General features: G+C 40.2%; 1 protein-coding gene across 15 annotated transcripts in view; it reads left to right on the top strand.

Moving 5' to 3' along the window:
- Positions 1 to 23,797, top strand: part of TTLL5 (tubulin tyrosine ligase like 5) — a 280,545-nt gene that overhangs the window by 146,459 nt on the left and 110,289 nt on the right. For 14 of the 15 annotated variants that reach the window (XM_039469444.2, XM_074392954.1, XM_074392953.1 and 11 more), the window contains one exon: positions 4,777 to 4,931. The exons of the other annotated variant lie outside the window; for it this stretch is intronic. In XM_039469444.2, coding sequence (XP_039325378.1) covers positions 4,777 to 4,931 — 155 coding nt within the window. The remainder of the gene's footprint in view (positions 1 to 4,776; positions 4,932 to 23,797) is intronic. 15 annotated transcript variants of the gene reach the window in all.

Genomic DNA, 23,797 nt, shown 5'->3' with positions numbered 1-23,797 from the left:
ACACTTCTGGTTTTAAGTATTTCTGCTAAGAGATAGTCAACCTGTAACTACTAACAAAAATGGTGAGCCAGTGATTGATTTTTTGAGTGATTCTGTCTCTTCATGTACTTTAAGCCTGTTCTTTAAAAAAAAATTATTTAGTAATGAAATGTTGATCATCATTGCATATCAGGTACCTGTAAGTGCTCTTCATCACTTTCTCCTCATCTGATCAAAGCTGGTTTTGTTATGTTATTTGGAGAAATGTAGATGTTTAGAGAAGAAGATGTAGCCTGGTGACATCTATGATCATCATCCTTTTGTCCTGTTAGGGAAGAAACCTCCAGGTATAAACCCTAATTGGCTTGTAGGGTTTATTAAGGTCTTAATCAGATACTGGGAGATTTTCCCTGCCCTTAGGTGTTCTCTCGGCAGGACAAGGTAGTTATAGAGCCAGAATTGACGCTTAGATTCATTTTTGTCCAGCGACTCCTTCTACCCATTCTGGGAAAAAGTGGGAAGCTGAGAAAAACGACCAGAGGTTTTCTTGCTTCATTTAATCTAGAGATAATTTGCTTGGTGCAGACTTTAGCCAGGTATAAATCTGTATATATAACATTTGGCCAGATCTGATTGAGAGTCTAGAGCTGTGCTGTACAGTAAGGTAGGCACTAGCTACATCCGGCTTTTAAATTTTAAGTTATATAAAGTTTAAAATCCAGTTCCTCGTCACACACATATTTCACATGCATAGTAGTTACATGTGGTGAGTGGTTACTGTATTGGACAGTGCACATTACAGAACATTTCCGTTATCAAAGATTATTCTAGAAGAGAGATAGATAATGATTTATTTGTTCTTCTGAATGATCAGTGATGGCTACTTGGAGAAATGTGTAAAGAAGATTCTGAGATTATATCCAGGTCAACCCAAGTTGCTTAATGTGTCCTAGGAAGAGAGAGCTGGATAAGGTATGGGGGTGTTGGCTGTGGCATATGTGCTGTCTTCCAGACAAAAAACCTACAAGGGCAGGAGTAGAATATTTAATCTAGAGGGGCTGATTATTCTCATTTGGTAGGAACAGGTTTTTGTTTGTTTGTTTTCTTTTAGCAGAAATCCTTGAGAGAGAGGTGAGAAGCTTTTGAAGTTTTCTCATTCCTTAGTTTCCTGTTTAAGTAGCAGTCACTTTTGTTTTTTCTGAGATTAACAATGATACTTTGCTTTTGCATAAAATGAAATCACAATGGCTGCCACTCATTGGTTTATCCCTCACATAAGGAATGGTTGTTATGTGAATAAACGTAACCCTCCAGTAATCCAAAAGTAATTTCATGATCAAGTCACCTTTTACCTGCCAAGACACAAAACTGGCTGAGGATGTTTTTTCTTTGTTTTGCTTCTTTAATATCTTCTGATGAAGGCTAACAAGTGGGAATTAAAATCAAAAGGAAACAAGGAAAAGCTGGTATAGTTTTGTCACTCTGTATAATCACTGTTTTCAGAATTTGAGGTCTATATCTGATGACATTTTTAAAATCTCTAATAATTACGGGTAACTAGGATTGTTCTCCTACTAGTTTCCAAACTAGAAAATAGATTTTAAAACTAGACTACCAGTTCGGCAACTTTTATGTGACTTTGAGCAAATTACTTATCATGACCTCTCTGAGCCTTAGTTTCTCCACCTGTGAAACGGTGTGGAACGGTATCTACCTCTGTGAATAATGGGTAAGGACTAAGTGAAATATAAAACCCAGAGTGCCTGACACCACTACTGTAAGGACTCAAATGTTAAACCGTATTATTTGGGAAAAGTAGACCACACGCACTTGAAGGCAAACACTCTCTGTTCTTCTTGGCCCTGTCACTTATCGGTGTGTGACTGTTGTCTGGTTGTTTACCCTCTTTTGAGTTTGGCTTTCCCTTTTGTAAAATGGGTAACAGTAGAAGCTGTTACAGAGGGAGTTAAAGTGTTCAGGGTTAAATCATTATCAGATAATGCACATCAAGATAATGCAAGCACCTAGTACTTTGAGAGGCCAAGGCAGGCAGATCACTTGAGATCAGGTGTTACCAGTCTGGTCGACATGGTGAAACCCTGTCTCTACTAAAAGTACAAAAATTAGCCAGCTGTGGTGGCAGGCGCCTGTAATTCCAGCTACTTGGGAGGCTGATTACACCACTGCACTCCAATCTGAGTGACAGAGTGAGACTGTCTCAAAAAAAAAAAAAAAAGATAATGCAAGGGCATTGCACGTAGTGAGTGTTCCATAGGTGTTAACTGTTAAGATGCACATGATGATGTCTAAATTAGGAGCAGCCTTGCTAAAAGATAGATTTCTTTTATCTCTTCTCCTTTCCATTCACTAATCTCCAAACTCTACCATTTATACTATACATGGTAAAGTGTGCACTTTGTGTATTTATTGGTATTTCCCTATAAATTATTAAGCCTCCTTTACTAAGTTTTTGGCTCAACTAAAGCAGTAATTGGAGAAGCTGTTAGTTATCATAAAGAGCTTTCTCACTGTAGTTTTTCTTCAAGTTTCAAGATCGTGCCTAATATAAAAGGTCTGATGATCAGGGCAGGGAAGAGGAGGAGTCAGTGTGGGGCAGGAGTGAATTCAGGCCTACAGGGAGTCTGGTTCATTGTCTGAGGTCCTGGCCCACATTGCTCCTAAGATGGAGGAAGAAAAGTCATTTCAGAGAAACTAGTAGCCAGAGAAGCTACTACCGTGATTTGCTACTGTATCTTCCCTGTCTTCTAGTCAGCATATGTCCTTCTTCTCCCCCTGGCAGAAGCCATAGGGGACAGAAATGGTAAGTCATGTATGGCTGGGGAGGGTTTCTTCCAAAGACTGGTCCACACTGGATGGTGCAGCCTCCACAGACACCAAGAGTATTGCTCGTGACCTATGGAAAACAACTTTTTTTCCAAGAAAAGTATTTTTAGTCCTTTGGTGTAAAGACACAGTCCTGAGCTGTTTTCAGTTATTGAATTCTGTAACTAGGAATGAAACACTATACTTTTGCTAAAAATGACCTTTTTTCTTTCAGAATTTTTAGGAAAAAAATCCATAATTCTCTGATTTGTAATTTCAAAATTATTAGGTCCTTAGAACATTTTGTAGCAAAACATTTTTCTTGGAATTTACATTTCTGGTCTGATCCCTTTCACCATTACTCTCTAGTATCTCATGCTCAAAATCCTGTATTCAGCTTTGTGTCTTCTCTTTTCAACAGTCCCTGTGCCTCTTACTTTGAAAGACTTCTCACGACCATTCTTTCTTTTCTGATTTCACTACCACTGCCCACGTTTTAAATTTGTCTGTATTTGCCATAACAACTTCAAAATTTTTTTATTATAAACGGTAATATATGCCGAGTTCAGGAAATTTGGAGAATATAGATAAGGAGGAAAATAAGTCATAATTCAGAAATAAATGCTGCTTATAGTCTAGATTTTTATTTCTAGTCTTCATCTGTCCACTTGTGTTTGTGTACGTATGTGTTTAAGGAAATTTGGATTTACTCTTTATACAGTTTCATATTGTGATTTTTTACTACCACAATTTTCTTTTACTTGAGATATTAGCATGTTCCTATATCATTATTTTAAAAAAATGTTAATGCATACATAATATTGTCTTATTTAGGGCAAAATTTGTTTAACAATATTGTTAGCCATTTAGATCTCCTTTTTCAGTATTTAAAAACAATGCTTGATTTCCAGTATTCACAGGATAGTGTAGTGAACAATAACACGGGCTTTCGCAGTTGAAAAACTGTGGTTTGAATTCTCATTCTGCCATTTATTCGCAGGCCTCAGTGTGGTCATAGGCCTCAGTTTCCTTCTGGTAAAATAAGTATTATTATGGTACTTATTAACAGACTTGTGCAATTTAAAGGTGTGTGATGTGCTCATTTACTCATAGTAAATATTGACTGCTTTTATGAAAGTCACCTGTCCTTAACCATCTACAATTGTTTTGTTGTATAGTTCCCAGAAGTTAGACTGTAGTATCAAAGTGTACAAATATTGTAATATATTTTAATAAGATATTGCCAATTGATTTCTAGGAAGATTCTCCCGATTTATAGTCACACAAGTAGTACAAGCACCTAATTTCACCCTTTGCCATTGTTGATACTATCTTTTTTATTATTGTATACCAAAATGATACACAAAAATGGTGTCTTGTAACTTGCATTTCCTTGTAGTTTGCATGTCTTCCTTGTAATTTACATTTACCAGTAGAAATGATGACTAGTTTTACATGTTTAATTGGCTAATTGTATTTCTCCTTTGTACATTATTTATTGACGTCCGTGCCTATTTTTCTCTTAACCGTCTTTTTTCTTTCTAAATCAGTGGGTTCTTTGTGCATTATAATAATTAATGTTATTTATAACAAAAATTTACTGAGCATTTAGAACATTCAGATGAGGAAACAATGGCAGAAAGACTAGTTTACCTAGTTTTTTTTAACCTTGTCTACTTGTCTAGCTTCTTGCTGTTTTTGTTGTTCGTCTTTTTCATAGCACCTGCTACAGTCCAGTGCCCTGCACTTAGTAGGAGCAAAATAAATGCTTGTTAACTTACATTGACACTGACCACCATCACTTCTACTCTTTGTGCACAGGAGCCATTGCTTCCTGGGTGCCTTTGTCACAGCCACAGCTTTAGTTCAAAAGGGTCAGCATTGTGTTGGCCTTGACTTGATTTTTCTTTGATATGTTTTTAATGATGCTTTCTAAAAACTCAAGTCAGGTTATTTCCCTCACTTTATTTCTAGGTAACAAACCTGAATTTGGCAACTGGCATCATAAACAGAGGCAGTGCTTCAACTCCCCCCACCCTCCGACCCATCATCAGTCCTAGTGGCCCGACGTGGTCAATACAGTCAGACCCCCAAGCTCCCGAGAGTCACTCCAGCCCTCCTGGAAGCAGGTATGTGAAGGGCCCTGCAGCTAGCATTTGGGTTACACAGGGATGACCTGTGTCCCAAGCAAGCCATTCCCACCTGGAGTTCTGTATGGAGATACCACTAAGGTGTTATGCCCTTTCTTCACCTGCCTCCATCTTCTGGCACCTGACTAAGAGAGCCTCATTTTATTTGTAAGACAGCTTTCAGGTATTATCAAATGAAAAGGACATTTCTGAGATAGCTAAGAAAGTCACCTTGGGGTAGAAGAGCAAGAATTTACACTGTGTTTCATCTTGCTTAGAGTCAGCATTTTTATGTGCCAACTTTTGGTACTTTGTCCTTGTCTCCTAGGTTTTTTTTCATACCTTGCGTTTTTTATAGTTTTTTGTATAACATTGTGTTTGTTTCAGTAACTTTAGACTGTGTTCTTTTGAAGGATATATTTGTTGTTGTTGTTTTTATCTAGTTTCATATTGCTGATCTCAAACAACCTCCCTGAACAATGCTCATTTGGGAAATGGGAAAGAAATTTCCTTTATGTAGTTGAGAGATGTGGCTCAAGATAAAATCCAAGTAGCTTCTGGCCGTAATGTAAGCAGCTTCTGAATTAAAAGAGAAACCACTGTATTATTGAATTCTTGTCTTGCTGTGTGTTTTAATTACCCCCGTATATTAAAAAAAAGTAAGAAATAGATTCCCAGTACACCTTGCTTTAATGCTTATTAAATGTAGATTAAATTGCATCAGTCCCTGAGTCAAATGAGCTAGAGAGAAACGTGACTGTTACAATGAAGTTTTTTTTTTTTTTTGAGACAGTCTCGCTCTGTTGCCTAGGCTGGAGAGTGGTATAGTACGATCTCGGCTTGCTACAACCTCTACCGCCCAGGTTCTAGGAATTCTCCTGCCTTGGCCTCCTGAGTCGCTGGGACTACAAGTGCGTGCCACCATGCCTGGCTAATTTTTTGTATTTTTAGTAGAGACAGGGTTTTAGTAGAGACAAGGTTTGCCAGAATGGTCTCGATCTCCTGACCTTGTGATCCGCCCACTTCCACCTCCCAAAGTGTTGGGATTACAGGCGTGAGCCACTGCTCCTGGCCATTAAGTATTTTGACCAACTGAGATATTGTTCCCTCCAACTAAAGAAGTTCTATCACAGGTACCCAACCAAGCCCCCACGCCCTGTCCCAGTACTTCCAGCCTCTGCCTTTTAGTATGCTGCCTTGCCCTGAGATTTGGAGGGTGCACTGAAGACTTAGGCATGGAGGAAATACCTAGTTGTTGGTAAAGTATCCATTGGTGTTAGAATTACTACTTAAGGAACTAATTTGGGAAGCAGAAGCTCTGCCCAGGAAGTAGCATAAATATAAGCACATTACATCATCCTGTGGTACAGTGTCTTTCATACCAATGATCATTGTGGTCAGGGTGAAAAGAATCATCTCAACTGAGAATTATAAAGAGCTGATGACCAAGAGGCAGGACTTTTTAAGGCAGAGCATCCTCCGCACGGTTCTTTTCCCGGAGCAGTCTGCTGTTTGGTGATTTACAATCTACAGAGTAACTGCATTCCTAAAACATAAGTCGTAAAAAAGAAATTCTGTAATTCTGTTTATACCATAGAGCTTTATTTTCCATTAAAAATTTTCCAGATATTCCATTTTCATTTTAAATTCAGAGCCTTGTTTTTTTGTTTTTTCCGGATTTGGCGCAAAAGTACAGAGCCTTGATTTTATGGAAAACATTTTCACTACAATTTTGGATATAATGTCTCTATGACAAGGCTACAGCATTGCCTACAGCAAATACAATGTCAAAACTACACATTTTGGAGAAATCGAGTTTTAGCACTTTTTATACTTGTAGATGGAATGAGAGAAAACATTTTTAATAAAAATTGTGGCCAGGTTTAGAGCTTTCTTTTGGTCGCACCTGTCAGTACTGAGATGAAAGATGATGAGTTCTGTCAAGGCTGTGCCGGGACCTAAGATTCAGCACTGTGAGAAGCCTTCTCCCAGCCAGACTGCCCACAAGGCTGCGGTAATGCTCGTGGTGCATTACGCGATTTACTTCTCAACCACTGCAGCCAGAAAGCAACCCCCACAAAGTCCCCTGGTCTTTTCCTTTTCGAGTTCTTTTTACCCACAACAGCTCCACTGAATGCTCTACCTCCTCTTCAAACATAAGAGCCAGTTCTCAGGTTCCATTTCAGTTCGGGGTAGCCCTGGGACATCTTCCTCTGCTCCCAGGTGACCTGTGGTTGCCAGGACTGCCTGGAGCCTGAGCCTGAGAGTTTCAGTTCCACATGGAACTCCCAGAGGTACCCACCCTAAAGGAACCTTAAGTGAATTCTCAGAGGTCTTTCCAGACTTGGCTGTGATGTAGGCCCCAGCCAGACCTGCAGCATGCAACCTGCATAGTACAGTGACCTGATTTCCATTTTTACCTGGTAAGTCACTATTTTGTGATATTTATTTAGTCTCTTGTTGTTCCTCCTTTAATCATAAGAGTGACTGAGTTTAACAAATACAGGATTTGTAGCTTAGAGATCTGAGTTTTATTACTGGTTTTGACATTAAGTGACCCTAAGCTATTCATTTAATCTTTTTATTGGGTAAGCATACTTACATATAAGTGGCCTGTTTTGAGAGCTTTTAGATTGCCTTTAAAGCACTTTGATCTCCCTGGAAATAGGTGCTAGGTAAATAAAAGATACTCTTAATAGTTTTTCTACAGTAGCAACAGTGGATTCCAGTTTAGTTCTGATAATTCACTACACTAGGGGCTTCCCTGTAAACCGTACTGAAATGTAAAGAGAATCCTATTGCTAGCTGTACTTTTCATCTCAGCACGTCAGAGAATTCACTGACTTGGTAGCCACAGGAATGAAAACTGGTGACTCACAAGAACTCTGCAAATAGTGTTATTTTTCATTTCCCTATGGTGTTGCTATTGTTCTCAGTTTTATGGATCACACAAGTTTTCATCAAACGACCTTATTCTCCCGTCCTTTTGAAATCACCCCAAATGTAGCCTCAGGGTTGTCGTCTCCCATTGGGTCAGTATAAGCTCAGCCCAGCTCCTCAAATCCCTTGGTTCCTTTGGTCTGTCTGGAGTCCTGTTCCGGCTTTGTTGTGGGAGAGGAAGGCAAAGAGCCCACGACTTGCCCAGACAGTCTGAGGCCTGGCCATGTAGCTTGCAGTTCCCTAGACACTCTGGAGCTGGACTTGGCCAGCCATCCCTCTGTTGTTACTTTTTCAGAGGTAATAAGTGAGATTAATTGCAGGCCATTCTCCAGAAGAGAAAGTAGTTAGAGCCAAATACAGTCACATGTTTAGAAGCCTGAGGTGTGCCTCCAAGCAAGGCTGACTTAGAATTCTAGAGTAGGGACTCCAGGATGCAGGTACCAAGTGTTTATGACCTCTCTCTTCCTTAAAGTGATGTTTTCAGTTTCTAGGTGCTGATGTGTGGGTATGTTAGCTTTTCTTTGGCCAATAAGAAAGGTTAGATTTTTCAAGCTGCCTTTTAAGTGTCCACTTTTTTGGGCACATGGGGGGTCATTAGGAGCTGAAAGTTGATGTGCAGAGCCATCTCATCATTACTGCCAGCCTTCCGTGGAATTGGACTATATCAGAGAGGATTTTCTAGGTGTGGAGTACTCAGTGGGCTCTCAGTGCGTTTTTCTTTGTGAGACCTGGAAGGGTTACTGTAAAGTCTTGGCTGCTGCTTGGAATGATTTGGGAAGAACAGGGCCTCAGACAGCTTGGCAGGAACCTGAGGCCCTGTTTTTTTCCAGTCCAGCCCTTCCTTGTGGATCGAGCTGTCAGGGAATCCCACGAATGTCTGGCTTCTGCCCCTTTGTATGTTTTTCCAGCATTTGTCATTGAATTATTTTTATCCACCTCTGGCTTTTTCACACACGCATCCTGGGGATTTGTCTGTTCCTCGATATGAAAGGTGGGGAATTTGCAGAAAGCATAGCCATGAGTTTGTTCCTATTTTTTGTGATAGGACAAGACATTGTGGCATGGGCTGCTCGACCTGGCCAGCTCCCATTCTCTAGAGAACTTCTATATGTCAAAACTTGAAATGCCACCAAGGAATGGGAAGTCTTGGGAAATTGGAGCCATTTTCTGTGTCACCCTGTCCTTCTCTCTTACTCAACAATAGACTATAAATAGTTTGGTACTCTGCTTTGCGTAATTTTAGCGTACATATTTTTCAGAGATTCTGATTCTAGTTTGGCTAATAATACTTTCCTCCCTTCCTTTAGGTCTTAGAAATGTTGCTGGGATTCGGGTCTCTAACTTCTCATCTTTTCATTCTCAATCAGTCCTCAGAAATACTGAGTTTGTTAATTTCCTTTAAAAATATATCCTATGCATTTTCTATATGTCAGGTGTTGTGTTCACTGCTAGGGAGGCAGTAAATAAAACAGAATAGTTCCCGATATCAGAGTATACTCTCTAGGGTGTATCTTCCTTGTTCTCAGCACAGTGTTGAGTGCTGGGTAGGGTCTAAAAGACTTTTTAAGACCTGATGTTTGATCACTAAGAGGCTACTATCTGGCAGGGAAAGGGAGCGTATACACACGAAATAATCAGAGCAGTGGCAGGCAGCATATGATAAAGATCTGAATTTTATGGCATAGACATTAGAAGAAAGGGTGTCAAGAAAGGCATGTAAGGAGTCAGTCCTGTCCCACATGAACCTTGAGGACTGTATGCTCAGTGAGGCCAGCCAGTCAGAAAAGGAGAAATCCTGTATGTGTTCACTCACACGAAACATCTAAGGTAGTCAAAATCATAGAAACAGAAAGTAGAAAGATAATTGCCAAGGGCTGGGGGGAAGAGGGGAGTGGGAATTAGTGTTTAATGGTTATAGAGTTTCAGTTGTGAAAGATGAAAATGTTCTAGAAATCTGTTGCAGAACGACGTGAATGCACTTAACACTCCTGAACTATACATGTAAAAATGGTTAAGGTGGTACATTTAAAATTACGGGTTTTTCTTTTACTACGGTAAAACAAAGAAGGATATTTAAGGACTTAAGACGATTTAATAGTTCCACAAAAATTATTTAGTGGCCACATGGCAAGGTTTTGTTTTTATCCTTTGTCTCTGTTTAAGGGAATTATTCTGCACATAGTCCTTTAAATACTTCTCTTTCTTTAAAAGCACACTGCCTTTGTAGGAAATAGGGCCAGCAGCTCCCATTGGGAAGATGGCATGGTATGGTCCGAAGAGAAGGGACTTTAGAGTCAGACAGACCTTGGAGTGCCTTTTTAAGTATGTGACCTTAGGCAAGTTACTTAGCTTTTCTGAACCATAATTTCTCCATCTTTTTTTAAATACACATAGTTAAATCCACCTCATTAAGTTATTATAAGATTAAACTGAGTTGTGTATATGAAAGTGGCCAACATGGTTTTTGGTGTAGGTTTCTTGATAACTCTCAGTTCCCTTTCGAGAAAACAAAAGAAAGAAAGAAACTTAAAATTGAACTTGCTTGGAAAATGGTATTGCTACACCACTTAGTTTAGTACCACGTTTAGATCACACTGGCCGTCACTCCTGTACAGTACGCTCCTGGGACTGGATAACAGAAATCTGGCCTTTCTAGCTGGGGATGGGAAGGCATCAGAGTGGGGCCAGCAAGAGACTCTTTCTTCCTTTTTCTTTGACCCCTTGGTTGGAGGTCAGCTTCTTTCTACTCAGCAGGCCCTTTTTCTCTGCTGTCTCTTGAATGTTGAAATTTCCATTGCAGCTCGATGTTCCAGCCAGTAAACACTCATATTTTCCATCTATCCTGGGGGTCGAGCTTTGGGAGAGCTTTTCTCTGGAGGAGTTTGGAGCTTATAATTTTGTACTTTATCCTGTTATATAAACAATGCTTTCCAGCCAAAGAGCACAATCAAAGAGAAACTACTTTTTGGGGGGAACTGAAAAAAAATTCATATTCAGAGTTCTGTAGAAGTGATATTTCACTCCGTATGCCTCTTTCTTGTTTTTCATAAAGTAAAGTTTACCTGACCTTTCTCCTGAGTCTTAGCTCTCACTATTCCTTCCCCCGAGGAAAACGTTTTCTCCAGCACATGCATGATAAAAGCCTGTACTTCTATCCGAATTTTCTGTGCTCTGTTTCTCACTCAGCCAGCCACATAACCTCTCAAGAGTTACACCCTGCATCAGTTTAAACTCTGGGACAGATTCTGCAATTCCTCCTTCACTGAGAGAGCTGAGTGCTGTCAGTGTTTGTGCCAAGAGCAAAAGTGATTGGCTTCTGCCTATTGAAGGAATGTTGGGAAGCTTAGGAAATCTGTCAAAGAGGGCTGGCTGGACATCATACCAGGGCCTAGGTAACATAGGTTTGGGAACCTAGGTCTGAGTGTCGGTAGTGAAACAAGTGGATCTTTCTTATCCACAAGTCAAAATAAAGCATGGAATGCAGTGTTTGCAGTTTGCCAGGGTCAGTTTTTCTGATTTAGGTTCCCTCTCTCACCCCACTCTGCACTGCTTTGAAGTATTAATGGTAAACCACCTTCTGTTTCCTTAGGTCATACACACACACACACACACACACACACACACACGAGTCTTTGTTAGAGGCAAAACCTATGTAAATATACTTAACACTTCTCAACTATACACGTAAAAATGATTATGATGATACATTTAAAATTACGTGTTTTTTTTAACAACGTAAAAGAAAAAAGAGTATGTAAGGATTTAAAAGAGAACCCCATTGTTTCACAAAAATCAATTAATAGTCAAATAATTTTTTTATTTAACTGTTTAATCTTATTTAACTGTTCACTTTGTAATTTTATAACTATACAAAATTGGTGATTATTTTGGTTTTAAGAGGCCTGAATATGACAAAGTTTATGCTAAGCTGAATGAGACTATTTAGAATTAGGAAATTATATGAATTGCTTTATTTATAATTTAGTTTAATTCTCCTGGCACAGTTTTTCTATGAGCTTCTATCCCTTCAAGTTAACTGGTTTACCAGCTTTGGAAGAGCCTAGAAAGATCACAGGGGTGATGAGACACTTTGTTTCTGACTCGTGTGGAGGAACATCGATGATCCATATTTAAAGCTTACCTAGTATTGACTCAACAAATTGAGAAGGAAAACTAGCCAGTTTTCCTGATCCTTTAACTAAAGATCCCATCCTAACCATCTGCCCTCCTCACTGCTAAAAGACTCAGCATATTACCTACCCACTACTGCTAAGAAACCAATCTCTTTTTTAAATGGTCTCAGGAGTTAAGGTGCTAATAAGAAAAAATATCCAGTATTTATGTTTTCATAAAAGAAAAATATAGAACTGTATATCTGCAAAGGAATAAAAGTCCTCTTTCCTGAAGCTGCTTTGTGGGACAAAGTTTTGGTGTAGGTTCTTGGTAACTAACTCTTAGTTCCCTTTTTTTAAAAGAGAGAAACAAAATTGTACTTGCTTGGTATATGGTATTTGCTACACTGGCACCCAGTTTAGAGTCAACTGGCCGTAACTCATGTACAGTAAAATAGAGAATTATAGCAGGGAAAGCAGTAATATGTAATCATAATACTAAGGTTGACATTTATTTATATTGTAAAGTAAGTATTCACTTATTAAAATTGTTATAAATCATTAAAATGCTCATAAAGAAAGATAACTAGGAAAAGCCAAATTTTAAATGTTTGTTTAAATATAGAGCCAACTGTTCTTTGGGTGATGTGTGCAAGGCTAGTGATATGAGAGAGGTAGTATATGAGAGCTCAGGGATTCGAAATGTCACAACATATGGCAAGCCCAGGTGTTCACAAGTTACTCTCATCGTGCTTGGACCATTCTTATGCTTCAGGAGCAGTAAGGGGACAACTCATGGTTGCATGAATTACCAAGCTAAGATTCATATTAATTTCACTTCAGAGCCAATAATCAGTACCACATTTGGCTTGGGTTTGTTTTTTGTTTTTTGTTTTTTAGACAAGGTCTCACTCTGTCACTAGGCTGAATTACATTGACACAATCAAAGCTCACTGCAGCCTCTGCCTCCCAAGGCTCAAGTGATCTTCCTTCAACCTCCCAAATAGCTGGGTCTACAGGTGTGCACCACCATGCCTGGCTAATTTTTGTATTTTTTGTAGAGACAGGATTTCATCATGTTTCCCAAATTGGTCTTGAACTCCTAGGCTCAAGCAGTCCACCAGCCTCAGCCTCGAAAAGTGCTGAGATTACAGACCTGAGCCACCATGCCTGACCTGGCCTGGCTGACTTTAAAAATAAGTTTTACTATCTTTCTATGATGAGAATGAATTATGGGTGCATCTTAGTGATGTGACTATAATTTAAAAGGATTTAGATGAGAAAAGCAGGCTTTCTGGCATGTTAGGTAAAGCAGCCATAAAGAGGTTAGTAAACCTGGATATACTTAAAAGCTAGAGGAAATCGAATCACAGTTGACCCTTGAATAACTCATGTTTGAGCTGCTCGAGTCTACTTATATGTGGATTTTCTTCTATGTCTGCCACCCCTGAGACAGCAAGACAAACCCCTTCCCTTCCTCCCCCTCCTCAGCTTACTCAACCTGAGGATGACAAGAATGAAGACTTTTATGATTCACTTCTGCCGAATGAATAGTATATATATTTCTCTTCCTTATAATTTTCTCAATAAATTTTTTATTTAGCTTACTTTATAGTAGGAATATAGTATATGATAAATACATCACATACCCTATGTGTTAATTACTGTTTATCCATAAAGCTTCCAGTCAACAGTAGGCTATTGGTAGTTGAGTTTTGCGGGCAGTGGCGGGGCAGGAGGGGTGTCAGAAGTTACACTTGAATTTTTGACTGTGCGGGAGTTGCCACCCCATCCCCTGTATTGTTCAAGGGTCAGTTGTATGTTCTTCTGAAATGGGGTTGCACTAAGTAAAATTAAGTAGATGAAAGACCCTGCCTATATTGTTGAGTTCTCTCAAATATCTTACTAGCTGCTTGAACCCAGTACTGACATTTGAAATACAAGCTTCAAAAAGACTCTTGTTACCTTCTTCAGCAAATATTTAGGAGATTAAAATATATGCAAAAGCAAGGGTGAAAATGGTAATAAGTAATGTTTCAGCTGGGAAATTATTTCATCTGATAGTTGTTAAAATATTGTTATCCCCAAAAAGTTAACATGTAAAATTACTGAGTATCTCCTCAGTATGAGAAGCTGGGCTCTGAAGGCAGTATTAGATAAGTCCCTGTCCTCAAGAAGGAAAATGACTAATCATAAAGGTTATTAATGCAAGTACTATAAAGCAATATGTGCTTAATTATTGAATAGGAAGATGAAACTCTTGTGATGAGAGTGCCGAAGAGAAATGTATCCCTCTGGCTGAAGAAGCTGGCAAAAACTTCAGGGAAAAGAAAAGGTCTGATTTGAATCTGGATGGGTAGATGGGGCTTGGATAGGCCAACAGGCTGATACTGATCACTTAAGAGATAATTGAACATATGTTTGGTGCTTGACACTGAGATTCTGAGAGGATCAAAGAATTGTAATCCATACTCTTAATCTTACTAACTTAGAGTTGGCAGTTCAGCAGGGCAGTCTGGATAATACTATCCTATACACTTAATTTTTTTTTTTTTAATGTAACATGCAAAGTGAGTGATTTTAAAAGGGCATATGGGTTCAGAAAAGTTCACAGTTCAGAAAAGATACTAAAGACTTGGGTGAAAAGATAAGGCTCTACAGAGGAATGATTTAGGGTAGAATTTAAATTCAGTCCCAGGTGTATAGGCTACAGATAGGTTAAGAAATAGAGAGGAGGCCGAGTGTGGTGGCTCACACCTACAATCCCAGCATTTTAGGAGGCCAAGGCGGACAGAATACGAGGTCAGGAGATGGAGACCATCCTGGCCATCTCCTGAGACATGGTGAAACCCCGTCTCTACTAAAAATACAAAAATTAGTGGGTGTGGTGGCGTGCACCTGTAGTGTCAGCTACTCGGGAGGCTGAAGCAGGAGAATTGCTTGAACCGGGGAGACGGAGGTTGCAATGAGCCGAGATCACACCACTGCACTCCAGCCTGGCACCTGGCGACAGAGCAAGACTCTGTCTCAAAAAAAAAAAAAAAAAAAAAGTTATCCAGGCATGGTGGCATGCATCTGTAGTCCCAGCTACTCAGGAGCCTTCAAAGGGAATCACTTGAACCCGGGAGGCAGAAGTTGCAGTGAGCCGAGATCGTGCCACTGCACTCCAGCCTGAGCGACAGAGCAAGACTCTGTCTCAAAAAAAAAAAAAAGGAAAGAAAGAAAGAAATAGAGAGGAAGCAAAAAAAAGATAATGTACAAGGTGTTTAAGGTATTTTCAAGGGACAGTAAATGGGAACCAGTCTGGCTCAGAGTGTTTGTCAGAAATAATGTATGAGTCAAAACATTTCGAGTTTCAAGTGATAGAAACTGAAGTCAAGCTGGCATATCTGTAAAGGAGATTTTTTAGTTCATGTAAAAGCCTAGAGTTGGTGTGGGGGTGTTAGGAAGTATCATTAATCATTCTACTTTCTTCCAAGTTCACAACTAAATGAGAAATAGTAGAAAAGTTAGAGCAATAGCGAGATACTGGCTGTGTTACTGATAAAGATGCATGGTTGGGAATAAACCGTAATTACGCTTCTACCTCTGAAGTCTAAGTCTTTCTAATTTGTATTCTAAATGTTTCCTGTATTGAGTCACTTGGATAGTTAAAATAAATGTTTTCCAGAAGGAAAAGGATCTAACACACCGCAGTGTGAAAAACAAAGACAAAAAACACTGTGGCCTGATTTCCAAGGTGAACACTTGCCTCTGGTCCCAGTCCACCTTTCCACTTGTCTTCTTCATAAGTTCAGGTGTCAGCCAACTCCACAGATCAAAAATCAGCCTATTTTTGTACAACATTGTGACTGTAATTAATAACAATGTATTATATACTTGAAAATTACTAACAGAGTAGATTTTAACTCTTCTCAACACATACAAAAATATGTAAGGTAAAGCATACATTAATTAACTCAATTTAACCATTCCCCAATGTATAACACATTCCAAAACATCACGGTATACACCATAAATATATACAATTTTTATGTTTTCATTAAAATGATGAAAGATAATGTTTTGGAACTAAAATATATAAGGCCAGTATATTTTCCCATCACCACATCCTCACATATGCCATTCTATAGCACTTAATCTATTTGTTTACTGTTTACTTTCTATCACTATTTCACATAAATGTATGTTGTCTTACCCATTATTGTATACCAGTGCCTTGGTAAACAGTAGGAACTTACTGATGTACAAATTTAACTAAAAGCATGAATGAATAGATAGCCTGTTCTTGCACAGGGCTCAGCTTATCCCAGTCTTCCTGCAACCTTCCCTGATGTCCCGAGCAGATCATACTAAGATTTCTCATCCTTTTACTCTTCATCTGTTGGAATCATGCTCCTGAGAGAGATAATTCAAAAGAAGCTCCAAGTGTACAATTTTAATTCCTAGAGAATGGATGTAGCCCTTTCTAGCACAGTGAACTGAATACAAAAGAGAAAAGCTCTAGCCTGTCCCCATTGAGTTTAGCGTCCCTCCTTCTGACCTCTCTCGCCCTCTCTCGTGCACATACACCACACCCTTCCCAAGTCACTCGGCCCTGTTGCTTCTCTTTTGGATCTTACTCAGTTCTTTACAGTTGTCTACAGTAAAAAGTGCTCTATAAGCAGAAGGCCTTCCCTAGTCTGGGGAGCAGAGGGAGGGTGTGGAAGAAAAGGAAATGGTAGAAACCTTTCTTTTCTCATCCTTCTTGCCCTGCCCAGCCCCCAGGAGTCATAGGAGCCACTTCCGGAAGATACTTGAGAGTAGAAGGGCATCTGCCATCTTTGACATCTTAGTGTAGGATAGTGCTCTCTGTACTCCCAGCCTTTTCCCATTAGTTGCCTAATAAGTTGTAGTATTTGCTAAGTTTGTGATTCTGTGATGTTCAGCTCATTTAATGTTCTTTATAGTAATCTTCCCTTCTCACTGTCCTTTACTGGACAGACTTTCTTACATCTCCAACCCAAGTAGTTAGTGTAGGCATGGGGGTGAGGGGGCTACATGAAGTTAGGACACTATCTCCTGACTCCGGGATTCCAAGTTCTAATATCCTTTATACAACTCTGCTATGACACTTACCATTCCTGCTTATATTATGGTTGTTTGTATACTTGTCTTACGGCCTACATTAGATGGCAAGCTTCTTGAAGGCAGAGACCTAGTCTTATGTATCTTTGTATCCTTACAGTGCCCTACACAGAGTGCTCAGTGAATGTTTGGTGAATGGGTGACTAGATCGGTGTTGTCTAATATGATAGCCAAGAGCCACATGTGTATATTTAATTTTTAATTAAAATTAAATAAATTGAAAAGTTCAGTTTCTCAGTCATATAAGCCACAAGTCAAGTGCTCAAAATGAGCTTACATGGCTCATGGCTACCATGTTGGACAGTGCAGGACTGGACAGTTGACTCAACAGATGTCATAAAGACCCAAACTTGGTTAATGGAATAAATATGTGTGTGTGTGTGTGTGTGTGTGTGTGTGTGTGTGTGTATATATATATTTTTTTTTTTTTTGAGACAGAGTTTTGCTCTTGTTGCTGAGCCTGGAGTACAATGGCATGATCTCGGCTCACTGCAACCTCCGCCTCCCTGGTTCAAGCAATTCTTCTGCCTCAGCCTCCCAAGTAGCTGGGATTGCAGGCATGCACCACCACATCCGGCTAATTTTTTATTTTTAGTAGAGACGGGGATTTTCCATGTTGGGCAGGCTGGTCTTGAATTCCGACCTCAGGTGATCCACCAGCCTTGGTCTCCCAAAGTGCTGGGATTACATTCGTGAGCCACCCCACCTGGCCAAGTTTCCAAGAAAGGTATATTGTTGATCTCCTCTTAGAATCTTCTGTACATCTTGAGCTTCTTTTGTTTAGATCTAGAGATTTACTACAGATGCTGTTCTTGAACTAATTTGTGGTCCTAGAAAGGTAATATTCTAATACCTTGGGAATCTCACAAGATCAGAGCTTCACTGTAGCTAGTATCTAACCCATCAGAGCTAGGCCAACTGAGAGGAAGGGGTTTTTTAAGCAGATCCCAGAATTATCTTTTTGTTTTCTGAGATGTGCCCATGACTAGATGCTGGGGGAGTGTTGCTTCTCTATCCTCCCTCCCCTACTGCCCGCAGCCACCCCCCCGCCCCCACCTGCCTGGCTGGAAGTTCTGACATGGCTTCTAGAGCTGCTCTGACTCTGGGGAACAGAGCCAAACATGCGGAAGTGGTTACGTGTGCTAGCTCCCAGGGAAGCCGTGGCTAGCAGGGGGAGTGGGTGGGGTCCTGCCTGATGGCTTTTCGAAGATGCCAAATCTTTGAAGTTTTGTTTTAGCAGCTGCCAGGTATGCTGTTTCAGCACTTTGCAGACTCTCCCTGTATTCCTCTATCACATTTTTTCTTTACTGTGTGTGCATAGTATACACAATGGAGCTTGGCTGTTGGGAGGGCAAATATAAAATTGTGGAGTAAGGATCTAAACACAACCCTTTGGGCTTTTAGCCTTTTCTTTATACTATGACTGCTGTGAAATAGCCATTTTAATGCCTCGCTTTCAGCTCTGTCCCTTTCTGATCACCTGCCAAAGGAGGGACAGAATCCTACTTTGGGAACATAGTATGATTTGAAAAACTGAAGGTCCTACATTTCTGTGATAGATTGGGGTGTCACTCTTGAGATTAGAACTTCTCCTTTTTTACAAAAGAACAAATGGCACATCCCCCATCCCCACAGCAAGTAACCTGGATACTGCTGGCCTCAGAGTAAACTTCTTGCTCGCCATTGCCTCCTTGGCATTGAGCACAATGTGAACAATAAATGTCTCTTAAATGATTGCACTTGCCGCTGCTGTGCTGGGGGAGAAGGGCTGGGGTGGTAGAATCCCCTTTTAAGGCTCAACCTCTGTGCTTTCCCTGCCTTCTTGGTTAGCAGTCTCTTTTTCCATCCACCCTACAGTCACCTGAAGCTATTTCCAACTGCCCCCAAATTTGCTGCTTCCTCTGAACTCCACGCTAGGACTCTCGTGTATGTTTTCTTCTGTAATTTATTGTCTTGTCTTTCTCTCCTACGAGGTAAGCTACATTTTATTTCTGAAGCCGAAATGGGAAGACCTAGGTGCCAGCCACAGGTCCACCTGACTTGGGGCAAATCATTTGACAAAACTGAAGCCTAATTTTGCTGTGTGGAAAATGATGTCTGGATTGTCATGGGAGTTCAGTGAGATCCATACATGAACGTGCTTTGCAAACTGTTAGGTTTACTCATGATTTGGGTCTTTTCAGTATTAATAACACTCATCACTCAAAAATAGTAATGCTTGTTTCTGCTGCCGATGTACACAGACTAATCTCTCCCAGGGTTGAGGTAAATCACCGGTTCAGTCTCACGTTACTCAGTTAGTTTGGCACAGGTTTAAAGCATTAAATGGCCCATTCCAGGCACCGTCTGTCATCGCGTGTCTTTCAGTCTGCAGGCTCCTCCTTTCGGAGATGTTTTCTTAAGTCTCTCCCTTTTCCTATCAGGCCCAGGCTGAGCTCTCTCTTTTAACCACCTCTGTTCTTAGAGCAGCAGGCTTGTCCATCCATTTCCCAGTTTCAGCGGGAATTGCTATACTGAGGGGCCAGTCCCCTCGGCATGGCCACCTGCCTCCTGCAGCTCTGCCCGGCGGGAACACCAGGTGCCTTCTTCATTATCCTCAGCCAAGCCTGTCCCATGCCTTCATCAGCCTGTCTCAGCCTCCCCTCCTGCGTTCCTCTCCTTGTCATTGCTTTTTTGCCAGGCCATCCTCTGGTCTCCCCCTTCCATATCATTTCATCCTGCATTTTCTTTCTTTCTCTGAGTTCTGACCTTTCATCCAGAAATGCTGTTTCCTATTTCAAGCCTCTGCTGTTTGGCGCATCTTCACACTCCAGTCACCCAGGCCCCAGCATCTGATGGCAGCTCCTTCTCAGGAAAAATAGGATAAAGGAGCACGGCCGTATGTTGGTACTATCATATGGCTCGAGAAGCTCCCAATTTTTTTTTTTTATTTTAAAATATCTAAGATCTCCCATTTAAGTGTTGTGACCTAATGTTTGAAAGCATGTAGTTAAGAAGCAGACTAATTTGGATTCCTTCTTTTTTTTAGCCACCCACTAGCTATTTTGCCTAGGGCAAGTTCTTTGAACTTAATGTTCTTATCTCTAAAATGGAGAATAAATGCTTACTTCCTAGGGATGTTCTCAGGAGCAAAAGAAAATTAAATGGCATAAGAAAAGCACTTTTACTGTGTATAGTGCCTGCCACAGAGTAACTATCCAGTAAATGGGAATCCTTGTAAACATTTCTATGTCATACTCTTACATTAGAAATGTTAAAAATGGAGACTCAGAGAAATTAAGTCGATTGTGCAAATTCTCGTGCCCACCTAGTGATAAAGTCAGGAGTGGAACCCGGAGCTTCTAGTTCTCTGCCTGATAAATTTTCCATTTGATCTCTTTGACCTCTCAAAGGGTTATTTGTTCGAGTTTCCCTTCTTTGGATAAAGCATGTGATTATCCCAGATAGAGGCATGTTCATTTATTAATTCAGCAGACATTACATGACCATAATGTTACCAGGCACTGGGTGTACAAAGACCAGTAATGACAGACTCACTGCTTAATGGTTAGTCCAGTAGGGAAGAAATCATCACTGTGAAGAGTAGTCACCGTGCAAAAATCATGCTAGCAAAAGGCATGTGGGGCCTAGAGGAACAATCTAAATCAAAGGAAAACCAGGATCGATTTTTCAGAGGGTGAATTACTGGTTTTTTACTAGATGAAAATGGCAAAGAGCTGTACAAAGGCAGGGAGGTATGGGAGAGCATGCCTGAAGGGCAGTGTTGTGGGAGCATCATGTTCAAGTAGGGGAGTATGTGGCTGAGGATAAGGTGGGAAAGTAGAAGAGTTAAAGTGCTTGGTATGCCATGTTAAGGGGATTTTATCCCATTGTCAGCCTTTTAATCAACGTCAAATGAAGAAATCAAGGGAGTTTTTAAAAAAACATTTCTGCATCTTTATTTCTATGTTTCCATTGTCTTTCTCCTTCCCTTTCCCATTTTTTTAAATTGTATTTTAGGTTCTGGGGTACATGTGCAGATCATGCAGGATTGTTGCATAAGTACATACATGGCAATGTGGTTCGCTGCCTCCATCCCCTTGTCACCTATATCTGGCATTTCTCCCCATGTTATCCTTCCTCAACCTCCTCACCCACTGCTGTGCCTTCCCTACCCCCCGCAACAGACCTCAGTGTGTGATGCTCCCCTCCCTGTGTCCATGTGTTTCATTGTTCAACACCCGCCTATGAGTGAGAACATGCAGTGTTTGATTTTCTGTTCTTGTGTTAGTTTGCTGAGAATGATGGTTTCCAGGTTCATCCATGTCCCTACAAAGGAGAAGAACTCATAGTTTTTTTTATGGTTGCATAGTATTCCATGGTGCATATGTGCCACATTTTCCTTGTCTAGTCTATCATCGATGAGCATTTGGGTCAGTTCCAGGTCTTTGCTGTTGTAAACAGTTCCTCAATGAGCATACGTGTGCATGTGTCTTTATACTAGGACGATTTATAATCCTTTGGATATATACCCAGTAATGGGATTGCTGGGTCAAATGGAATTTCTATTTCTAGGTCCTTGAGGAATCACCACACTGTCTTCCACAATGGTCGAACTAACTTACACTCCCACCAACAGTGTAAAAGTGTTCCTATTTCTGCATATCCTCTCCAGCATCTGTTGTCTCCAGATTTTTTGATGGTCACCGTTCTAACTGGAATGAGATGGTATCTCAGTGTGGTTTTGATTTGCATTTCTCTAATGACCAGTGAAGATGAGCATTTTTTCATATGTTTATTGGCCTCGTATATGCCTTCTTTTGAAGAGTATCTGTTCATATCCTTTGCTCACTTTTGAATGGGTTTGTTTGTTTTTTTTTTTTCTTGTAAATCTGTTTTAGTTCTTTGTAGATTCTGGATATTAGCCTTTTGTCAGATGGGTAGATTGCAAAAATTTTTTCCCGCTCTGTTGGTTGCCGGTTCACTCTAATGATCGTTTCTTTTGCTGTGCAGAAGCTCTGGTGTTTAATTAGATCCCGTTTGTCTATTTTCGCTTTTGTTGCCAATGCTTTTGGTGTTTTAGTCATGAAGTCCTTGCCTATGCCTATGTCCTGAATGGTTTGGCCTAGGTTTTCTTCTAGGGTTTTTATGATGTTAGGTCTTATTCAATAAAATACTGGCAAACCGATTGCAACAGCACATCAGAAAGCTTATCCATCACCATCAAGTAGGCTTCATCCCAGGGATGCAAGGCTGGTTCAACATATGCAAGTTTATAAACGTAATCTACCACATAAACAGAACCAAAGACAAAAACCACATGATTATCTCAATAGATGCAGAGAAGGCCTTTGACAAAATTCAACAGCCCTTTATGCTAAAAACTCTCAATAAACTAGGTATCAATGGAATGTATCTCAAAATAATAAAAGTTATTTATGACGGACCCACAGCCAATATCATACTGAATGGGCAAAAACTGGAAGCATTCACTTTGAAATCTGGCACTAGACAAGGATGCCCTCTCTCACCACTCCTATTCCATATAGTATTGGAAGCTCTAGACGGAGCAATCAGGCAAGAAAAAGCAATAAAGTGTATTCAGTTAGGAAAGGAGGAAGTCAAATTGCAGATGACATGATTGTATATTTAGAAGACCCCATCATCTCAGACCAAAATCTCCTAAAACTGATAAGCAACTTCAGCAAAGTCTCAGGATACAAAATCAGTATGCAGAAATCACAAGCATTCCTATACATCAATAACAGACTAACAGAGAGTCGAATCAAGTACGAGCTGCCATTCATGGTTGCTGCAAAGAGAATAAAATACCTAAGAACACAACTAACAAAGGATGTAAAGGACCTCTTCAAGGAGAACTACAAACCACTGCTCAAGGAAATAATAGAGGACACAAACAGATGTAAAAATATTCCACGCTCATGGTTAGGAAGAATCAACATCGTGAAAATGGCCATACTGCCCAAAGTAATTTATGGATTCAGTGCTATTCCCATCAAGCTGCCAATCACCCTCTTCATAGAATTGGAAAAAACCACCTTAAACTTCATGTGGAACCAAAGGAGAGGCCACATAGTCAAGACAACCCTAAGCAAAAAGAACAAAGCTGGAGGCATCACATTACCTGTCTTCAAACTATACTACAAGGCTACAGTAATCAAAACAGCATGGTACTAGTACCAAAACAGAGATATAGACCAATGGAACAGAACAGAGGCCTTGGAGGCAATGCCACACATCTGTAACCATCTGATCTTTGACAAACTTGATAAAAACAACCAGTGGGGAAAGAATTCCCTGTTTAATAAGTGGTGTTGGGAAAACTGGCTAGCCATGTGCAGAAAGCAGAAACTGGACCTCTTCCTGACACCTTACACTAAAATTAACCCTTTCCCATTCTTATTTGGAAAACTCTTTTCCATTTTGGATCCAGCCCAGTTCTACCCCTTACTCTGTATGTTTTCTACTACCTACCTTCCTAGGCAGTCTAAATACATACCTATGCCCAAAATTCACAGACCAGACTTCCACCTGGGCAGTTCTTTAGCCTACCCCAAGAAGTCCCACATCATCATTTAAAAAGAACTTTTTTATTCTGTGGATGGATTAGGTTAGGACTTTACCCTTTAACCAGAACCACAACTCAGCATGCTTACCATCATTAGTACTTGAGCTTTGGGCTGGGCA

This window comes from Saimiri boliviensis, chromosome 2, assembly GCF_048565385.1.
Source record: "Saimiri boliviensis isolate mSaiBol1 chromosome 2, mSaiBol1.pri, whole genome shotgun sequence".
Taxonomy (NCBI): Eukaryota; Metazoa; Chordata; class Mammalia; order Primates; family Cebidae; genus Saimiri; species Saimiri boliviensis.
The sequence above is the reverse complement of the archived record's forward strand: the minus strand, read 5'-3'. Positions and strand labels throughout refer to the sequence as shown.